This window comes from Trichoplusia ni (assembly GCF_003590095.1).
Source record: "Trichoplusia ni isolate ovarian cell line Hi5 chromosome 13 unlocalized genomic scaffold, tn1 tig00001585_group12, whole genome shotgun sequence".
Classification (NCBI taxonomy): Eukaryota; Metazoa; Arthropoda; class Insecta; order Lepidoptera; family Noctuidae; genus Trichoplusia; species Trichoplusia ni.
The window spans coordinates 3,094-24,054 of NW_020799709.1; the positions used below are offsets into that span (position 1 = coordinate 3,094).

A 20,961-nucleotide genomic window follows, 5' to 3' on the forward strand; every position below is an offset into this window, starting at 1 on the left:
CATGTGATTTGTATGTTTTTTAAAAAACCCTGCGACACAAGGAATAAATTCCTTTATGCGGGAGTCGTTTTTTTTTAATATAATTATAACATGAAATCAATTTTGAACTCGAAAATTTTTTTAATCTACGACGATTGCATTATCTCCTAGATACACATATATCCACCACTTCAGGTCAATCCAGAACCGGGAAGTGGTTTACATTAAATTCAACTTGCAAGATGTCCTTACAGACAAAAAGAAAGGAAATAAAAACTTACAGTTATAGGTAACCGAAAGTGTTGCACGCAAGCTAGTAATACAAAGCCCCTTAGTCTGCAATCATTAGCGATGTTTCTTTTTTCTTGCGGTCCATGCTCTCTTCATGTGCGTTTACTGAGCATCGTTAAGGTAACAGCGGTATTAAGAGTATGTGCAATTCAACATTTAATACTGATGTGCCCTCAACAATGACAACAGTGTCGATGATTTCGGCTGAAGTCTTCAAGTGTATTCTTTTTAAAACAATAAGTAAATCAGTTAAGGAAATTTAAACAGTACACAATATTTTTACACCAGATCTACTAAACACTGTCCGTTTCCGAATTTTCTATAGCTGTTGTCAGTGAAGGCATGAAATACTCAAAGTACGTAGTAAGGGATCTTCAGTAATTTTTATTCCATTCACCGTCTTAAAAAAAAGTATTTTAGTATAGTAGTCCAAATGTAATCTTTTTTTTAAAAAAAAACTAGAATCCCACCAAACACATTCTGTAAAAAACTAGTAAAGTCTCGATGAAGCTACTTATTTCTCTAAAAAGTAATGAAATCTACACAGTCGTCACAAGTCTAAGGTTCCTTGCTGGGGTTTCCCCTCGTCTAGAGTCTTAGAAAGGACATTTTCACTGAAAAAAAGGATTGTAAGGGGGTACGGTTCCATATTTAGCGGACGGACCTACGGATATGATGGTTTAAGAGAAATAAGCAAAAGTTGTAGTTGCCAGTGCCGTTGCTATTGTCGTTGCCCGCGACTTCGTCCGCGTGGTTTAGAAGATATAAGTTATAATTTATACCTGCCTTCTATCTCTCTATCTGCCTTCTATCTTTTTGACGGGCCTGTTGGTCTAGTGGTTAGTGACCCTGACTGCTATACCGGAGGTCGTGGGTTCGATTCCCGCCCAGGACAAATGTTGTGTGATGAGCATGATCATTTGTTCTGGTGTCTGGGTGTAATTTATCTATAATATGTATGTATTTAGAAATATATAAGTAAGTTTATCAGTTGTCTGGTTACCATAACACAAGCTCTGCTTAGCTTGGGATCAGATAACCGTGTGTGAGTTGTCCCAGGATATTATTATTATTATTATTATCTATCTTGTAGGATTCAGTCAGCGTTTACAATGTAAGCGCAAAAAATGTGTTTTTTTACGACCTCACATTAGAAACCTCAAAAATTGTAGCCTATGTGTTATTCTGATGTATAAGCTATATTGTGGTAAAGTTTCATTCAAATCCATTCAGTAGTTTTTACGTGAAAGAGTAACAAACATCCATACATCCATACTTATAATAGTAGTAGGATTCACTACGTCTGAGAATCGACTAACATCTATTTTTCATACCCCTAAGTGATAAGGGATGCTCGCACTAAAAAAAAATATTTTGTTTTTATTTGTTTTATAATGTGGCATTAAAAATACATACAACTAGAATAAAAATTCGGCAAAACAACGTTTGCTGGGTCAGCTAGTAGATTATAAGAAGTTCCAAGTTTAAAGGCGGGTAACAGCGCAGGGTCACAGCTAGTTTAGCTAATAACAAAGAAATCGTAGTAAGGAACCTTAGACATGGCACGACTTTGTCTAGATTTCATTACCTACTTTTTAGACATAAACAAGCTGCTCCATCGAGACTTGGCTATTTTTTTAAAGAATGATTTTGATGTGATTTTGCTTCTTTTTGTAGATTCGTAATCTTATATATATAAAAATCAATGCCACTTTTCGTTGTAATTCCATAACTCAAGAACGGGCTCACCTATCCAAACCAAATGCTTAGGATTTGGTCGGCATATTTAGTAGATGGTTTATGTGAAGTTTGCACAAAATCGGTCGAGCGGTTCCTCATTTGTCACATTTTTTGTAATAAATGAATTCAATAGAAACTTTTTTCACAGAAACTTTTTTGAAGTTTTGTTGACAGGACAAGCACGTTGTTATGTCATTCATGCCGTCAATTCATTTTGGACGTGGTTTGATTAAATCATATTATCAGCGATAAATTTCTTTTCACATAATTGCATTTGCAGTGCATTCATACAAACGGTGAGTCCTGAATTTATGTATACTTTTCTAAGTTGCCGTATATGATTTCACATGGCATCATATGCGACAGCTTCTTGGGAATTTGTTTTTTTTTTGTTCTAATTTTTTTTTTCGATTTTTAAGCGAAAACATATGTGCATACGGGAAAAATGCCACCAGCCAGACAAGCAAATATAGGTCGGCGAACGCGTAATGCAAATGATGTGGCATTACTAAGACGATCACAGACTGCAGATGAACGCGCACAAGCTAATGCATCGCAGCGTGAACGTAATGCACGCAATAGATTTGTTAACCCAGTACCTGTACTGAATCTTGCACGGCCATCACGAATACGTCGTGCTGTTTTGGCTGAAATGATGCGTGCTGCTTTTAATTACAACAGTCAGATTGATTATAGTATGTATGGATACATTGGAATGATGGACGCAATATGTCCACATTGTGATGCGGCTAACTTTCGAGGTGAAACACCCGGCATGTGTTGTGCTAATGGCAAAGTGAGATTGCCAGCATTAGAAACTCCACCCGAACCATTGTATTCATTTATTTTTGGGACATCGCAAGCGTCGAAGCACTTTCTGAGTCATATTCAACAATACAATTCGGCATTTCAAATGACTTCTTTTGGTGCAACTAAAATTATTAGAGATAATTTTATGCCGACGTTTAAGGTAAATACTTCAACAGGATTATTCCATGTTTGTATCAATCTGAAGCATAAAGTATATTTAAAAAAAAACTGATATAAGATTTACCTAAAATTGTATACATGTTACAGATTCAGGGCCAGATTTATCATCAAGCTGGTTCGTTATTGCCATACCCCGACGCTGATCATCAATTTTTGCAAATTTATTTTATTTGTGATGAAAATCGTGAATTGGATCCACGTTGTGCAATTGTTTCGAATACAAGACGAGAAATTATTCGTGAGCTACAAAGGTGAATCTGAAAGTTGGTTCTTCGATTATATTATTGCGAAATATTAATCCACCAAAACTGTGTAACGGAACCAGATTGGCAGTGAAAAAGTTATTGCCAAATTTGATTGAAGCTACGATCTTAACTGGTAAATCAAAAGGAGAAGTTGTTTTGATACCGCGTATACCTATGATTCCAACTGATATGCCTTTTGAGTTCAAACGTTTACAATATCCTGTGCGTTTATCATTTGCGATGTCCATCAACAAGGCCCAAGGTCAAACACTTCACGTTTGTGGTGTGAATTTGGAGGAACATTGTTTTTCACATGGCCAGTTATATGTTGCCTGTTCCAGAGTCGGTACCCCTAGCCGTTTGTTTATTTATGCTCAAAATGGAAAAACAAAAAATATTGTTTATCCAAATGTTTTGGATTAAGTGTGTTGTAAATAGCTAGCAATTGATTTCGATTTTAAATAAAATATTTTTTTGATTAAATAAATGAATTTGATGTTCCGATTTGTTTATTTTATTTCACTTTATACGTAGCGAAGCACGTACCGGGCCGCTAGTATATTATATTAATTTAACTTATTAGATTTTCTGACTAGACAGTTTTTTTCTTTTTAGGAGTAGTTCTTTTATTATTTCAAATCTATCTTTTCCTTTTTTCCGGCTTTGCTCGAGACTTGGCTGGGGCTCTCCCATGCCCTCAAATTATTAAGCTGAAGAGTTTGTTCAACAATGGAAAATGTAGAAAAATATGTGGACACGGTGTTTCTGACAAAATATTCTTGGCTAAAACTTCAGCTTGACGCACCTACATATGTCTTAACGCACCACACTGTTACTGCACTGGACGTTGCCGTTGTACGATGTTACCGAGGGAATATACCTTATTTAAAACAGCATGGCGACGCCATGTTTCATACTGTCAAAATTTTCGGTTTACGTCTAAGTTATACCACACTGTCAATGGTATACAAAAGCTTACGAAGCTATTTGCTAGGATTATGCTGTAAATAGTGACTTACCTATGTTTTCGTGATTAAGCTTGCGTAGGTGTTTGATGTTGCAGTCATTTCTGTCGCGCAGTTTCTTGACCGCGACGAGTTCGCCGCGGTAGGAGCCGCCGAACACGATGCCCTGGGCTCCCGCCCCCAGGTACACCAAGTTCGACAGCTTCTCGTACGGTACGTCCCACTCTTCATCTGTTGACAATTTCGATAGAGTTATTACTGGAAAAAGTTATTAGTAGATAGAGTTACTGGTTTATTGCCACAGACACTTAAAAATTATAAGAATCGATTTGTTAAGAGATACTTCGGGAGTCGGGGAAATGCATACGTCATATTAATAACATAAGCTATAATTTATTTTCAAAAACAATAGGGTTCGGCAAGAAAATTGCGATATTGTAATCTAAGATCTGAAATCTAAAACTATTTCTGCGTACGCTGCTAAAACTATTGACAACGAGCTATTTCTCGCGGTTTCACAAGCGTCGTACCCGATCTCGTAGTAATATTTCAGTTTTCTCCGAGAAAGTTTTGTTTAAGAAGCATCATAATAGTATGTTGTTGGGCTTTTCCGCAATAACATTCTATATTATCTCACCCTTTACCCACCTACGCTGGACTACTACGAATAATTCAAAACCAAAGTAAGTACTTCAACGCCATCTAGCGGTTCAGTAATGAAGTTCCAACCCTGTGTACTGTAATACCGCTGCACTGTTTAGCCGACGGTCACGTCAATATCCAACCCTATTGCACTACATACTACTGTTTGTTAATTTTCTTTCTTTTCTTGTCATTATATTCTAAGCTACGCAGTATAAAGCTACTTGAAGTATTCCCGTGGTTAGATATCATTCTTTAGTTTTGATCTTACTCTCTGATTATAATTTGTTCTTTTTTATGGGTTACCGATGTACTTCATCTGGTTCCAACCTACCTCAGTTTATAGCGGGTTGACACCCTCCCCCCCCCCCAAATTTTAAATCAAAATGCTCAAAAACATGCACATGTTTCATTACAAAAACAATATTTAAGGCAAATTTTAAACCATAGTCTTTAAAAGTAGCCCATGTCCTTTCTCAGGCTCTTTACTACCTGTGCACTAAAATGGATTCGCTTATTACGTCGGAGTGGTCTTGCGCTTTAATCAAGGATATACAGCCAAGGCCATGCAGGTTCGAACTCTAATAAGTAATTTCTTGTTATACATAAAGCTAGGATTTTACGCATCAGCCGGAGACACTAAACTCCTAAAATGGCCGCAAGAACTGCCTGAGGTGTCGGTAATCCTTCCAACACAATAATTACAATCTCAATCTTCATTCATTTCATTCTCAAATATTATGTATATGACAATCGGTGATAAGCTAGTTACATTAATGTAAAAGCTATTATTGAAAACTGTTCAATCACACAGAGTATACCAATACCACAACAATTAAATAACCCACAGACCCAAAACCTAAACACTAGATCTGTACAATGTTAATTCAGGTAATATAGTCTTCATCACAATGTAGCTTCATTAAACTTAAAAATATAAATAATCCTACCGCATATACATTCAAGAGATTAACACTAACCATATCAAAAATGGTTCCTATCGTGGAAACTAAATTTTAAATCACCATATCGCGTTTCCAAGAGAACTCTTCAAAAGTCCAGAATAAAAACTATCCTATGTTCTTTCTCAAGGTCAACTCTAACTCTGTACCAAATGTCATTAAAATCAGTTCAGTGGTTTAGACGTGAAAGCGTAACAGACAGACAGACAGAGTTACTTTCGCATTTATAATATTAGTAGGGATTTAAGTTTTATAGCAATCGCAATTGCATCACATTATGAGTAGTACCACTTTGCGGGGCTTCATAAACAATATGGCATGGGCATAATTCAAGAGAATTCGGACTATAGACAGAAACATAGACAAGTCGCTTAGAAGTGTAACATTATGAAAATGGCTGTGATAACAAGATTCTCTACCAGAGCAAGAGATGTAAATCAATAATGGAGTATTTAACAAGGCAGCTCAGTACAGAAAATATATACCTACATAAAATATTAACAAAAAATATTACAAATAACCTAAAAATATTCAATAATATTATATGCATTCATTACATGTTATTTGTGTGACCTATGTTATTATTACTAGTCCCAATACTCCCACTGCTAGGTTAGCCTACTTACTCTTCTTCTGCTTGTCTTTGCAACATATTATAAAACATAGATGTTTACGCGTCTGCCTGCCTTATACTATAATCTTTGTAACTGCAAAGATTCTGATGTGTTTTTAAAGGATTTTTCAAGGGGGTATGAAAAATAGATGTTGTCCAGTAATCAGAATGATACATAATATGCACACAAAATTTTAAGACAATTAGGGAGAAACCCTTTTTCAAGTTAGTGTATTTATAATTTGGCCTTTACTGTTTACATCATTTAATTTCATTAACAGTTTTGTTTTTAGTTTTCTGTTCTGTCGTATTGCAGGGCAAAGTCATCAAATATCTATGAGATGTTTAATGAACTGAAATTACATTTTAACATAGTTTTGCAGCAATTGAGGCCCATTGTTGAGTTAAGGAGATGTTAATTTTTATTTTCGGCGTTCCAAGTTTACCAGAAATGATTATAAAAAATATAATAAATTTTATTTATTTTCAGTTGATGTACTTAGTAATAGTCCTTTTGTTTATTTTAGATTCATTTAGATTGGATGAGGTAGATTGTAAACTAGCACTAGCCTGCAATAGACAAATCAGATGAAATGTCAAAGGGCAGCCTTAGTCAATACAACCTGTTTAAAACTAGGTTACTGAATTCTATGATAAAAATGCACATATTTTGTTTAAAGCATGGAAATAAACAATGGTGATTCGAATAACAAATCTGTGGGGAAAAGGGGACATGGCTTACTTATAGGAAAGGCAGGTAGTTACATGTTTCATTACAAACAGTAGCAAGTTTAGCTTTAAACACTGCTTACCTTCAGAAAATGCATCATACTGGCTATAGAACCTCTGTACTATATCACACTGTATTGAATAAAGCTTTTGTAGCCACATCTTGCATACGCAATATATCACATTAGTGAAAAAAGGATTCAAAACTAGGTCAGGGTCAAGTAATCAAAACAGATAATTAGTATGAAACTACTTCGCCGCAAACCAAGAACCCGCCTATTAAAACGCCAATATAAGTTACCTAAGCTCGCTTTAACGACCTATATAACTGCATATAAACTGCACCCAGAACGTCAATAATTCCTGAACATTCTGAAACTGCGTAGCGCAGCGTTTTCAGACCAACATCTATTTATAGATATCGAATGCTGTACTCGTTTATTTATCATGCGACACACTTACCTTGTGCTTTGAGATCTGTTTGGCTAAAGAATGATAAGACGTTGGAGAAGCAGTTCATTACGCCTCCCATCCATAATAATTTCTTTTTGTCGTCTTCGTCCCCCAAGCTAGGAAAACATCCTTGAAGCCGAACATCCCTCGCCTTCGTTTCCGGGTCGCCAGGCGGGTTGCCCTCCATTGCGATTAAATAATTATGCAGCCATAGGTTTACTACCGAATAAAACAAACGCACAAAACCACACTCGATACAATTTTCAAAACAAGGCCCTTCACAGCCTCTGACGACTGAGGCGTAGAGCATAGACTATATCAATCACGAACAATAAATGTCCATGCGAACAATATCAATACATCGTAAAGCAAGTTTTTAATACTGAGTCACTGACGTATTGCCCACAAGAAAAAAGTACAAGTTATATTTTCAGTTTAAATGCTTAAGATAATGGTTGAATGCTATTAAAAACTAGACAAAAAATGGATAACGCTTAGATTATTTTTTGTATTGTGCTTTGGGCGTATTGCTATTTCTTTTGCTAATGAAACGATAATCCACATCCAATAAACTTTCTAATAGATAAAAGCTAATCAACGTATTTGTGGAAAATCATTCTAACGTAAAAAAGGGATCAAAGGATTTTTAAAGATTATTAGTAGTATTTTCTGTACATTCCTCATATTTCTATATGGCTGTGACATTATGTCATAGTTTGTGGCATAGATAATACATATACCTAATACTGGTAGTTTGTGGTCTAAGTCGGTTTAATGTTAATTGTCATCTCTGACACGATCTGAATGATTCAATGATCCGTTCTAAAATCATGTTTGGCAACATGGATTCATTTAAGTTTGGCAATAAGCAATTACAATTAATAACAATAAGGAATGAGTTTTTAAGAATTGTTATAATACTTGTTTAAAACGAGTTGTGAGTTTTGATACGTTGGGTTACAGGTAAGTAAACAATAAACAAATTAGACCGGTCCCTTTTCAAAACATAACCTTTCAAATCGGTTTCGCAGGGCTTTTTTGACTTCATCATTGTCAACCAATAAGGAATAAGAAAATATGACATGCTAACATGTGAAAGAGCTGAAGTAAAATAAGAAAGGAACACGAAAACAGAAACTTTGCAGACAAAGATGTTTACCGGATAATACTGGTTAGTAGGGTGATAATGACCTACCTTCATTTTTGTCAACATCAACAATTATTCACCAGAGACCTTGTGTTCGCATTTTTGGATGGTGTTATTAAAAAATGATACAGAAAAATAAGAATTTGTACTCGCAAATGTCCATGTTTCCATAGGTAAATGACATCCCTTTTTCTGTAGATTCTGAGACTACCTCAGTCAAAATATAAGCATAGTAGCTGTTGCCCATGCATCCATCAATGATAAAAACTGACAGTTGTAGTCCATTCTTCTTGTTCAGTCAGTCATTTCAGTCTTTGACCCCTCATACAACCCTTTTTTCCCGTTAAAAAAGTGCCTATGTTCTTTCTCAGTTTAGACTATTTTACAAAATTTAATATCATTACAATTGGTTCAGTAGTTTTTGCATGAAAGTGAAACGGACAGACAGAGATACTTTTACTTTCATAATATGGATATAGTTGTATTAGTACATATCTAATTCTTAATCCACTATCATTTCAGGTTGAGATGGTAAGAAACTAATCACAGTATGCAAAGTCAGTGCCGATGCCAGATGCCCACAGATCTGCATGTTTTCAGTGGTATGTTATACTGTTTCTTAACATTTAGTTATATGTTCTTATCAACACTCATCGGCCTGTGTAGAAGTTGGTTCGAGGTTTTACGAGCAGAAGTAAGATTAAAGACCATTTTTTAGATCTTATAGATCATTTTCTATCTTGCCTTCTACCAAAATACTCATTCTTTACTCAAGAACTCAATAAATTGCTTAATCATTCTTATCAGGTGTTGATGAATGGGATATTGAGTATACCCACTTATTTTAGTACTTTTTTTCTTCTTGTCTGCATTGTTACTGATGATTTTCACTGCCAAAACCTCAAATTATATTCATAATTTGGTCCATCAAGCCTGACATGAGAACCAAAGTAAGTGGGCAATATTTTTATTCAAACAGTGTGTTTGAATAAAACTTATTAAAAAATTTACAAACATTGCAAAAATATCCTTGAACTAATTTAAAGCAATTTAATCCACAGGCATATCCGCGATTCGTCTACCTTTCTAAACTTCGTAAATCCCAACGAAATACTTGGTTGACACACCATCTCTCAGTAAAAAAAACTCTAATTGACATAATAACGCTTATTTAAATAAAACCATTAATTCTTCATTTCCAGATACCACAATCCCTACTATACAGCACGACCGACTCCGGCGTCCTACTCCAATCCCACCCCCACGACCTGGTCATATCGGTGTACGAGGACGCCGCGCTCTTCCCTCTGCTGCCAATAGCTGACGACGACTCGGACGCGAGGCTCACAGGACACAGGACCAAGGACTACTACGGCAGGAGTACCAAGAGGGAGGATATGAATATGGAGATCACTTCGCCTGTCGTTGGGTTTCAGTTAAGTTAGTATTGGCTTTCACAAAAACTACGTTACATCTAACGAAAGTATAAGTTGGCTTTTTTGATCGATACCTCAATTTAAAATTTTAAGATATTCTGATACGTTAGAATAACAATATCGAAAAAAAAATTAACTAGTTTCTTTATGTCCCACAAGCCTTTCTCCTTTTATTGAATTTAATTGTAAAAAGAAATCAACAAAATCCTTCATTTCTTTTTACTAAAAATTTTTTTTAGTCTACTGTTTCCGTTGTTATTAATTACTGCTGCCTTCATATATTATGGACCAAAAAAAAGATTAAGGCGAATTTCCACTCTCAATATCTGCAATTCCTCAGGAAACGTATCTCTCCGCGGAGAGCTACTGGAGCCTATAATAGCGACAGTCCGCGCGCGCTCGGTGGGCGGCGTGGACGGACGCGCGGCCGTCTGGGACCCGCTCACTAGGCGGTGGCAGGATAATACTACTGGTAAGGAATTATACCCTCAGTTGATGCCAAATTCTTGATTAATTTGGGAAAATACATATGTTAGTACAGTAAGTTGGTTACCATTACGCGATTAAAGTTCAAGAACCTAATAGCAGAATAGTAAATTGACGAATTTTATTTTTAGTGAATTTGAAAATCTAAGTTCTCTAAAACCTTCTTCGTCGTCTCTAAGGTTTTAGAAACCTTAAATTTTCAAATTTGCTGCAGATGACTACTAGATAACCATCTGAACTAAGAAACTTACTGGATATCAAGAGACGTAAATGGGCTAGAAGCTTTTTTCTTCCAATGATGGAGAATAATAGAAATAAGCTCAATAATGACGACCTCCGTGGTCGAGTGGCGTACGCACCGGCTTCAAGGTGTCGCTAGCTCTGAGGTCCCGGGTTCGATCCCCGGTCGGGTCAATGTAAAAATTCACATTTCTACATTGTCTCGGGTCTGGGTGTTTGTGGTACCTTCGTTGTATCTGAATTTCATAACACAAGTGCTTTAGCAACTTACTTTGGGTTCAGAACAATGTATGTGATGTTGTCCGCATTTATAATGACCTTTTTTCATTTGCTTAACATTTAGATTGCAGAACAATTGTTTCTGTTGTGTATTTTTTGTCCTTCCCATATCAATAAACTCCAAATGTCTTTCCAGATTGCAAAGTATCCCACGTGATATCAGAAATGATTATAATCAGCTGTAGCCGCCTCGCCTACGTAGGCCTGCTACAGAACGTAGAGACCGGCATCTACGGCGCCCGGACCGACGGCGCCAGGTTCAAGGTATCGCACCCCGCTGTGTACGTCGGCAGTCTCATACTCATAGGCTGCGTCAGCTGCGCGACCCTCACCTACATCATGTGCTACCCCGCCATACAGATGCCCAAGAAAACCAAACACGCCCTCATCAACACTTGGATAGCTATAGGGCTACTCTGCTACATGTATACCCTAGGCATCTATCAGACTGAAGACGTCAAACTCTGTCAGATTCTTGGGCTTTTAATACATTATTTATCCCTATCCTGTTTGCTGTGGATGTGTGTGTCTGCTAGCAACATGTATAAGTGGGTCACTAAGACCCACAACCCTGTGAGGACTCCTGAAGATGATTTACCTCCTGACGTGCCTGTTCAGAAGCCGATACTAGGGTTGTACCTCGTCGGTTGGGGTATAGCTTTGATTGTCTGCGGGATATCAGGGGCTGTTAATTTAAAGGACTATGCAGGTTATTCACAGTGTTTCCTAAGTACTGCCCCAGCGTTAAGTGCGTTGTTTGTTCCTGGTGGGATTCTATTAATGTTTTTGTTAATATTATTCCTGTTGATACGGTGTACGATCAGGAATATGAATGTGCAGTTGTCTGAAGGTACTCAGGCGACGGAGAATGTTGATCTGGAAATGTGGGAGCCCCAGAGTAATGAGAGAGCGGAGAGGAGAAGCGTTAAATCAACTTTGGACTCTGAAGTTGAAGATATCGAGCATACGCCCATCATCCAGTTGAGGGCTCAGGTCATTGTCATGTGTCTGTACATGTCCGTGTGGTCCTGTGGGGCCATCGCCGTGTACAGACCCCTGCCAGCTTACTTACCGTATCAAGAAGATATCTGCAGCATAGTCTACGCAGTCTGCTCTACAGTTCTAGGCACCTTTATTCTCTTCTTCTATGGCATTGCTAGAAGTGACGTCAGAGCACAATGGTCCATGATGCATTGTTACTTACAGAGAAGTAAGCAGTGCTGCAGGAATAGAAGCGTTTTCGATGCGAACCAGCAAAACTTGCCGCCGACACAGACGGCCACGCCCCCCATACAGCCGATACCCAATGACAACAGATCTAACTCTGGAAGCAGGAGTTCGAATAGAACTAATTCTAAGACGAACAACAGCGGAACTTATAAAGCCGCAGCTGAACTAAACGGACAGACCTTACAGAAAGATACACTGAAAAATACTAACGGGAAAACCCCTAACATCAACCTAGTGGTTCTACATCGACAGCAATACAGATCAAACAACTCTATGATGACATACCCTGAGAATGGGTCGGTGGGACCCGAGATATTCTACAACCCGAACCAAATGAATGTCGCTAAGAAGTTCTTCAAGAAACAGAGGCAGAATATGAAGAGAAATTGCCTAGAACTACCGACCAGGCGAGACTGCGACAATGATTCACATTTCTCGCTACCTCTACCAACTAAAGAAGCTTATAATGGTGTAGCCAACATAATAAACTCGGGTTCTAAGGTCAACAACACAAACATACACGTCGAGAGATCTAACAACGGTATAAAAGAAACAAGAAATGTGTTGAACCCGAACCTTTTAGAGGAAGACTCGAAAGATTACAAGAGTTACTCCACGGATCGTAAGTCGTGGAACAAAAACGAGGATCCTAAACCGAGCAGGGGTCAAATAATGAACATATACACGAATGTCCCGGAAACTTTGGTGCCCCAACATCAAGTGATCAAAGCAAATGTTCCGAAAAACTTTAACGGACAACGTAGCAGTGTGTCAGAGGAATGTTTACAGAGTCACGCCAGTGAACAGCCTGAAATGAGGACGATATCCCAGCAGTGCAGCTTGGAGTACAGCTCTGCATCAGAGATAGCCATGCCGCACACATGCTCAGATCAAACACTAAACACCCATTCTGAGTTAACCTCTTTCCAGGAAACTCACAGTGCCTTATGTTCAACCAACGAAATCACAGACACTGAAGTTTCGGGCAGTACATAGACTACTTGCAACCAGGCAAGCAGGATAAGGAAAACGTCGTAGACAAATCTCTACAGGACATTTCTGAAGAGTGTACCATGAACTCGGATGACATTAACAGGTCTAGCACGCCGCAGCATTTAGACGCAGTGTCCGGCGAACTAGATAACCTCCTACAAAATCAAGATAGAGAAGGGTCCAAAGAGAAAATGGACGATGATAAAGATACATTCTTCATGGCAAAGACGACGTACGACTTTGAAACGTGCAGCACGAACGCCAGCGAACAAGGCTTTGAGAACGAAAGCGATATTTACTGCCCTAACTACCAAATGTCCGAAGTCAGTATTCGGAGTCACGGCTTGTACGCGCCCTCGCCATCATCCATGTGTCCAAACGAGATCAGCTTCAGCAACGAGGACGTCTCGAACATCGAGAGCCAGTACGTTAACTACGACCCTGGATGGCGTAAAACAATAAAGAGCAATCCAAAGTTAGGAAAGTATGTTCCAACACCAGCGTTAAGCTGTCCTGAAGTCAACAGGGACAGTAGTCCGGTGTCGTTCGCGAGCGAGATAGATGAACTTTATACTCAGATAACGAGTAGAGAGAGGGAGCGGGACAGAGACAGGACGCCGCGCAAGGAGGCGGGGCTAGACGTGACGTTGAACAGTGACGTCACGCTGAAGCCTGACAGTGACAGTTGTGTGAGCGAAGCTGTTTCGGATGTTGAAATGAAAGGGGAAACTACAGTGTAGCTATAGTGTATGGTTCTAAAGACAATCTGATACCTGATGTAGGTAGTCACAAAGCCTTCGGTTAGTGTTTTCGAATAATTTATGTGAACTATTGTTGTGTTATCAAAGGTATACTGTTATATATGAGCCAGAAAGATATTATTCAATTGTGAGCAGCTATTACACGTTTAACACTTTATTATAGTGCGTGCTAGATATTAATAACTAATATACGTTTTGTAAATACAAGTTTCTTATGACATAGTTGATCTTTTGATTGTATAGAATCGGAGTTGTGGTTGAGATTTTGTTTTAGAATTACTATTTCTTTCTATTTAATCTCTGCTGCATTATTGACTGAAGTATTAACGATGACAACCAGTTTGTGCCATTTGATACTTGCTTGCGAAAGTTGTTTTAAAAATGTATGAACCCATTCGTAAAACAGGGGTCTACCGGCATGTGTTAAATGTAATATTACTGAGCACGTGGAAAGATTTGCCGCTCTACACCGTGTCCTGCTCAGTCACGCTTCCAAAAGCATAATATTATTAATTTAAGGCATGGTGTAGACCCCGTTACGTGACGAAAATGAGTTATACTCGACAATTATCAATGATTCAATTACGTATTTAAGCTCAAGGGGTTTTAACTGAAGAGGTTGGATGTCTGAGACATCTATGACGTCATAGACAAAGATTGTCATATAAAAATATTTAAGAAAAAATCTGACAGTTCCACATTCATGTGAAACTATTACGGATTTTATTAAATACCGATAACATTTGACGAAAAAATATTTTGAAACAATAATCGTAGGCAAGTATTTGTATGATTTTCTTTTATCATTTAAGTTGTATATGTTAATGTATAGTTATTTATTATTAAGTTTAAACAGTCTGAGGAGGGAAAGCTTCTGTCTTGTGAACTACGCTTGAGTTGAATACGTAAAATAATAACATGCTTTCTTTATATTGACTGGCATAGAGATTTTAAGAGTTAGGTAATGAGGTAATGAGATTATATTCTTTGCAAGAGTATTGCAATAGAAATAATTTTGCGATAGCATATGATTTTATCAATATTTTCACTCGTAAATAACTCGCGAAATCACTGCCACGAAATCTCATGAATTAAGACTCCGGTTGGGTCCGAAAATAGTCTGGCACCCCGATATCTACGCGTGAGTAAACCGTTGCATCTCTTAAGTATGAATTATTCTCACGAAAGTTTACTATTAAAATATAGCGGTCGTGTAATTTCGTCTTTCTGCAAATAACATTGTGATATTGCTAGATTCTCTCGTTGCTCTAGCAAGTTTGGTAATTTCCTTGCCGAATCAAATACAACGTATTTCTAAGACCTTTGATTTTAATATCAAAATAAAACTCTAGATGTAGAGTCTTTATGAAACACTGCCTTTGATATTAGCCAAGGTCATAAAAACGCTCCAATCAATATAAATGAAAGTATGGTTAATAATATGATGTGCCAAATTCCAATAGAATTCTTTTATTTGTACTTATTACAAAATTTTATGGAAAACATTGACTGAAAATAGCACCCGCCTTATATCTAGTCTTCTATTTGTTGGGGTTAAATTGTAACTATCTATCAAGAAACACATTATTAAATATTAAAGATAGAAAGCAAAAATCATCACTATGTTTAGTTGTGATAAAAGTTAAGTGAAAAAGTTGAATCTATATGTCAAAAATCTCAGGAATTTTATAATTGGAAATATTTTGAATTTTAAATGATATAATAAATATGTGATGCCAAAACGTTTAAGTATTAAAAAGAAAATGTATTGCTAGGATAAGGATATTTCAATTAAGTAGATTTGTTTTTTAATTTTCCAATTTAGTCCATTTTTAACATGATTGTGTTCTAGGTAAAAACCTCAATCTATTTAGAGTTAATAAGAGTTACAAATTGACCCCATTCAAAATATCAAATCATTTCAATTCTAACTCATTTTTGTACACAGAGTAGGAAATATAAGAAATTATTCAGTATGAACGATTTGTGCCTAATCTATGTGTGGCCTAAGTATGTTTTGGCTTTTGTATGCTGTAACAAATGAGAAAAAGCATAAAATTTATCACGTATATTTAAAGCAGCTATTTCTTTGTATTGAATTAACTAATTTATCAGCAATATGTATAGTTTATACGTACAATATGATGTGTTCTTTAGATTTATTTTAGTGTAAAATGATCTCTTCCATTTGTATTTAATATTTACGCATTTTTGTCGCATATTATTTTCGATTATACCGACGAACCAGGTTATGAATTTTCTTGATAAAAATATTTATTATTGCCATCAGGTAACTTAATAAAGTTGCCTGACTAAAATTTGAATATCACTTTTTGTTTATTTCTGTAAGGTAATGGTGACTTGTAAGGGTATTTGTCCATCGAGTCCGACACGGGATCAAAAAGCTATCGAGCCAGGCCAACCACGACGTGGATCGTGGTCAACTACCACAAAAACCTTGAGTTAACTAATATCGGAAATGTCAAGATCGCGAATCTTGACATTTCCGATATTATTTTCACTGTAATTTTTTAGTGTCGTACGCGGTGGTCAAACACCCTTAGCAGTATTACACTAAATAAGTTCTCATTTGTTACGTCTATTGTAGATATAAAATCGTAGCAAAGTTCTCTACAGCTAATGTGATATAAAATCTTCCTTTGGCGCAGTTGAATGCGTCCTAATAGTTTGTAGATGCTCTAAATATGTATATTACATGAGATTTGTGAATATTATATTGATAGTGGAAATTTATGAATGGTTAGCTTTTGTGGGCATATTGCGTATTAAAGAGGCGTTTGCACTTTGTACTTGTTTTATTTATTTAGCGTATTTTTATCGCCAGATAATACTAATCTGGTTAGGTATATAAGTTATTTTGTTTTCTTTTTGTTTGGCTCATTGAAAGTAACAAAGCTCGATCCCATATTTAGATAATAAATTGAAATATAATTTAATACATTCCTGATGGCAGGGTCAAGGTTCTGAGGTCAGTATAAGGAAACAAGCACGTACAAAAAATAATATGTATTAAAATTGAAAATTATTAAAAACCAATAATATTAATTGTAATAACATTAAATTTGACATTGAGACGGTCTTTGGTATATCATGCTTTTAACTATTTATTATACAAAGTAAAATAAATTAGAAATGTTTCATCATAAAAATAATATTACAAAAAAGGAATTATTATTCACTGACTTTCGACAATATTCTATAATGATTTACTATTACACCTTATAGAAACGTTTAACTTAGTAAAGAGTAAAAATTCGGAATAGTACAAAATAAGTAGTAAAAAAAATATTTACAAATTGGCAACAAATAATAAAATGTCATCTGTAAAAATGTATTTAACTTAATAGGCATGCCGTAAATTACGAACGATTTTGGTCATAATAACGATATAATGAAATAGAACGCCTCGTTACTAAAAACCTTTTATCGAAATTGTTTTAGGCATTCGATAGTTACTGCAAAAAAAAACCTCGGAAAAAATAATTTAATACTTTTTTTAACAGCCGCAGTTGCCAGTGACATAATTGTTGCGATCTACACCTTTCCACCCTAACAGTGGGTTTTGCTGAAAGGATAAGTACCTCGTTGGGTGTCGTTATTATGATCGAAATGGTTCCAAAATTCCTTATTCCTATGGCACTGAATTTGGCATGCTTTATTAAAATAAACCTTAATAATAATTTGAGCAGAACATAAGTAAACACACAATAGGAACTTTGCTTGTAAGCATTCCTTTTTAAATTCTTCGGGGAATTTTTACATAATTTTCACATAGTATACTTAACCCTAACAATAGTTCCTAATAACTTGGGATTATTTAGGGTGACTTTAGAATTTAGTTAAGAGACAATGTTATATCTAATAATTTAGATATACTTATCAACTCACTAATAGCATGAGGGTGTGATTGAACCTCTAAACCTCCAGAAGAAGAGGAATAGAATTTAAGATATGACGGCTAAAATTTAAAACCACTTAAAATTCCCTTTAGCACTTCTCACACTATTCATCCTCATTTAAGCATTCAATCCACAACACAAAGTGTTTATTTCGCACAGTTACAGCACTATTCACGCCTGTGTAGGTGGCAGCACTAGCCGCGCGGTCAGCTCGCGCCCTCTATCGGCCACGGCGCCCAACATGCGGCCCATCAGGCCTCTAGGAACCTCTTCCACTAATTTGTCTTTGACTGGAAAGTAAATAAAAACACATTTATTTAGAGAACTTACTTATATTTTTCGTGAGACGTTTATTTACGTCTGTTATTATGGTGTTGCTACGAAGCTACAAACTTTAAAAAGTATTTTAAAGACTGTCAAGACATCTCAGCAGACAAGCTATCTCAGCTTGGTCCATTCAAAAAGGTTACATTTTATTAACACAACCAAGTAATGGTTAGTGCAAAACTATAGTGTTCTCCTATCACAATCTAGCAAGAACTCGACAACTAGTTTACTTATCCTCACTTGAGGTTAAAATTAAAAGAAACAAAACTAACCTATAAGGAAATCAAGCAGCACATCAGCTAGTCCCTTGCAGTTGGGGTCCAGCTCGGCCACCATCCTGAGTGTGGAGGCGCTGCAGTACTGCGCGCTGGCCACCAGCTGCGTGGCGCTCGCCTTGTTGCCCACCAGCAGCGCCGGCGCGGACGTGCGGAGACCCGGCCTTACTTGCCACCATGCTGCCCCTGGGAACATAGACGGAGGAAAAGGGATCAGATTTATATTGTATTTTATTTTTGGTAAGAGCAATAGGAAAGATAAATCGCAATGCCCACCTCGTACATAATTAAGTGCACCAGACCAGTCGCAGGCTCTGGAGCTGGCCCAGCGACCTTCGCGATCCTTCAGCTCACCCTCAGCCAGCCACCGCTCAGGGAAGTGGGGCCACTGATAAGTAAAACACGAAATACTATTAGGTAATAGGCACAAAAATCTTTATTAAATTATCCTGATTAAAATCGATAAGTAGGTACTGATAGAATAAAGTCGTCGAAAAAGTTTAGGCCTGTTTTTTATAATTGTTTATCTCTATTTTGCACCTTATTTGATTTGGAAGAAAATGAATAGGAGTGGTTATGCTAATTGACTATACTCAGTGCCGTATTATCCATAAGGCACTTTAGGTCAGTGCCTAGGAGCCATTATGTCCAGGGGCCCACCACCAAAGTACCATTAAAAAAAAGCTCGATAAATTTTTCACTGAATGAAAATAACTTGAACCAAGGGGCCCCCACTTCTTTGTTGCCTCCGGGGTTTCTGGGCCCCTAGATCCGGCCCTGACTATATTAGCCATTTATAAGTGGAACATACCTGTATAAAATGCAGGGCTCTATGACAAAAAGCAGCTGGTGGGTACTGCCAGTAAGATTCGGATGTGGAGCGCCAATTATTGCAAATTTGCTGATTAGAATCCCGCGAGAATGGACGAGATACCTGGAACACGAAAACGAAAAATGAATAATGATATAAGGAACAGAATTCAGAAGTCGCGTGAGATAGTTAGTTTGCAATTCCTAAGAACTGTTCTTAGAAAAAAAGGGGACGTAAGGTGACGAATGAAATATATTATCAATAGTTAAAGCAACTCAGGGGAAACACGGTATCTAGGACTTAAAATAATGACTTCAATTGATTCCCGATGCCCTCAACGATAGGATAGATTACTATTCTATCACTCCTGACATTACTGACGCACCGACAGTGAAAGTTTTGAAGAATGCGTCTGTGTAAATCAATAAACGTTGATCTCCGACCTTGCTCTTGCGGCATTCAAGTCCTACGTCACACCCTTATCAGAGTTAATACAATTTATATGTCTTCTTTACATAATCAGATGTTTTATTACATTAAACTTCTGAGATTCCTACTGCAACTATTACTAATGTGCCTTAGGAACGCTTTTGTTTCTATGAAGTCATTTATTTTAAGCAATAGATACAACATGTGGGCCAGTAGTCGATGCCTTTGCATCGTAGTTTTTATTTTTTTTAATATGATTTATATTATTACAACAGTTTTTACATGAAACAACATTCATATTATAATAATTCATATTCATTGGAAAAAAATATCGTCATTATCTAATGTTCCGTGTTAAACTAATTGTAATTGGCTCTTATTATAATTCAACATATTTAAAAAAATATCTTTACCGTCTAAAAAATATACCAAAACAAGTGATTAAGGGAAATCGATACGATAAACTGGCGCTGGTAGGTATGATGCGCAGACGCAGCGCAGACGACTTGTGCTACATCAACTGGCGGATCTGATACCTTGCTTATTAATTTATAGACTCCCAATAATTGTCCGGAATCCGGAAATCAGAACGCTGCTAAAAACAATAGTCAATATACTACTGTCAAGTTTCAATCTGATAGACTATTGTCAAATGTAAGTTGAAATTACGATTTGACCTAACATGTTTTTAAATTGCAGAAAAACAAATGCAAATGGATCTTATCTTATTTTTTTGCATATTTAATTAATTTAATCATAACATTATGAGAACAAATGTACCGACACGACTGCGGTACGTCTTTTAGTTCCAAGAAGTCGGTCAAAAATTGATAAGTTGTTGGTATGTGGATATAATATTGCCAGATCTTAAATCTGAGCCTGAGTCTGGTTTCGTATACTTATTTGGATAAGGCTTGTAACGATCTTCTTTGCCAACATTTGCATGGAAAGCGGAGGGGCAACGGTCACCTATGCCAGACGTGCTATGGGTTAGATACCTTCTTCTTCATTCTGCAAA

At 36.8% G+C, this 20,961-nt stretch overlaps 3 protein-coding genes across 3 annotated transcripts; 1 reads left to right on the top strand and 2 right to left on the bottom strand.

Moving 5' to 3' along the window:
- Positions 1–3,894: 3,894 nt before the first annotated feature.
- On the bottom strand, positions 3,895–7,966 carry LOC113506384 (mitogen-activated protein kinase kinase kinase 13-A-like). The gene is made up of 2 exons (XM_026889229.1): positions 7,619–7,966; positions 3,895–4,441 (listed from the first exon to the last, which is right to left on the bottom strand). The coding sequence occupies exons 1-2, from the start codon at positions 7,917–7,919 to the stop codon at positions 4,242–4,244; spliced, it is 501 nt and encodes a 166-aa protein (XP_026745030.1). The 5' UTR covers positions 7,920–7,966; the 3' UTR covers positions 3,895–4,241.
- An 821-nt stretch (positions 7,967–8,787) lies between these two features.
- LOC113506383 (adhesion G protein-coupled receptor A3-like) lies at positions 8,788–14,926 on the top strand. Its single transcript, XM_026889228.1, is given in 6 exon segments — positions 8,788–8,929; positions 9,279–9,358; positions 9,959–10,196; positions 10,533–10,664; positions 11,334–13,403; positions 13,406–14,926. Coding segments are annotated over 5 exon segments (3,207 nt in total). The 5' UTR covers positions 8,788–8,929; positions 9,279–9,346; the 3' UTR covers positions 14,161–14,926.
- A 2,267-nt stretch (positions 14,927–17,193) lies between these two features.
- On the bottom strand, positions 17,194–19,637 carry LOC113506385 (the record flags this gene model as incomplete). Its single annotated transcript, XM_026889230.1, has 4 exons — positions 17,194–18,391; positions 18,701–18,889; positions 18,980–19,091; positions 19,515–19,637. Coding segments are annotated over 4 exons (543 nt in total), but the record flags the coding sequence as incomplete, so codon positions are not given.
- Between the last annotated feature and the right edge of the window lie 1,324 nt (positions 19,638–20,961).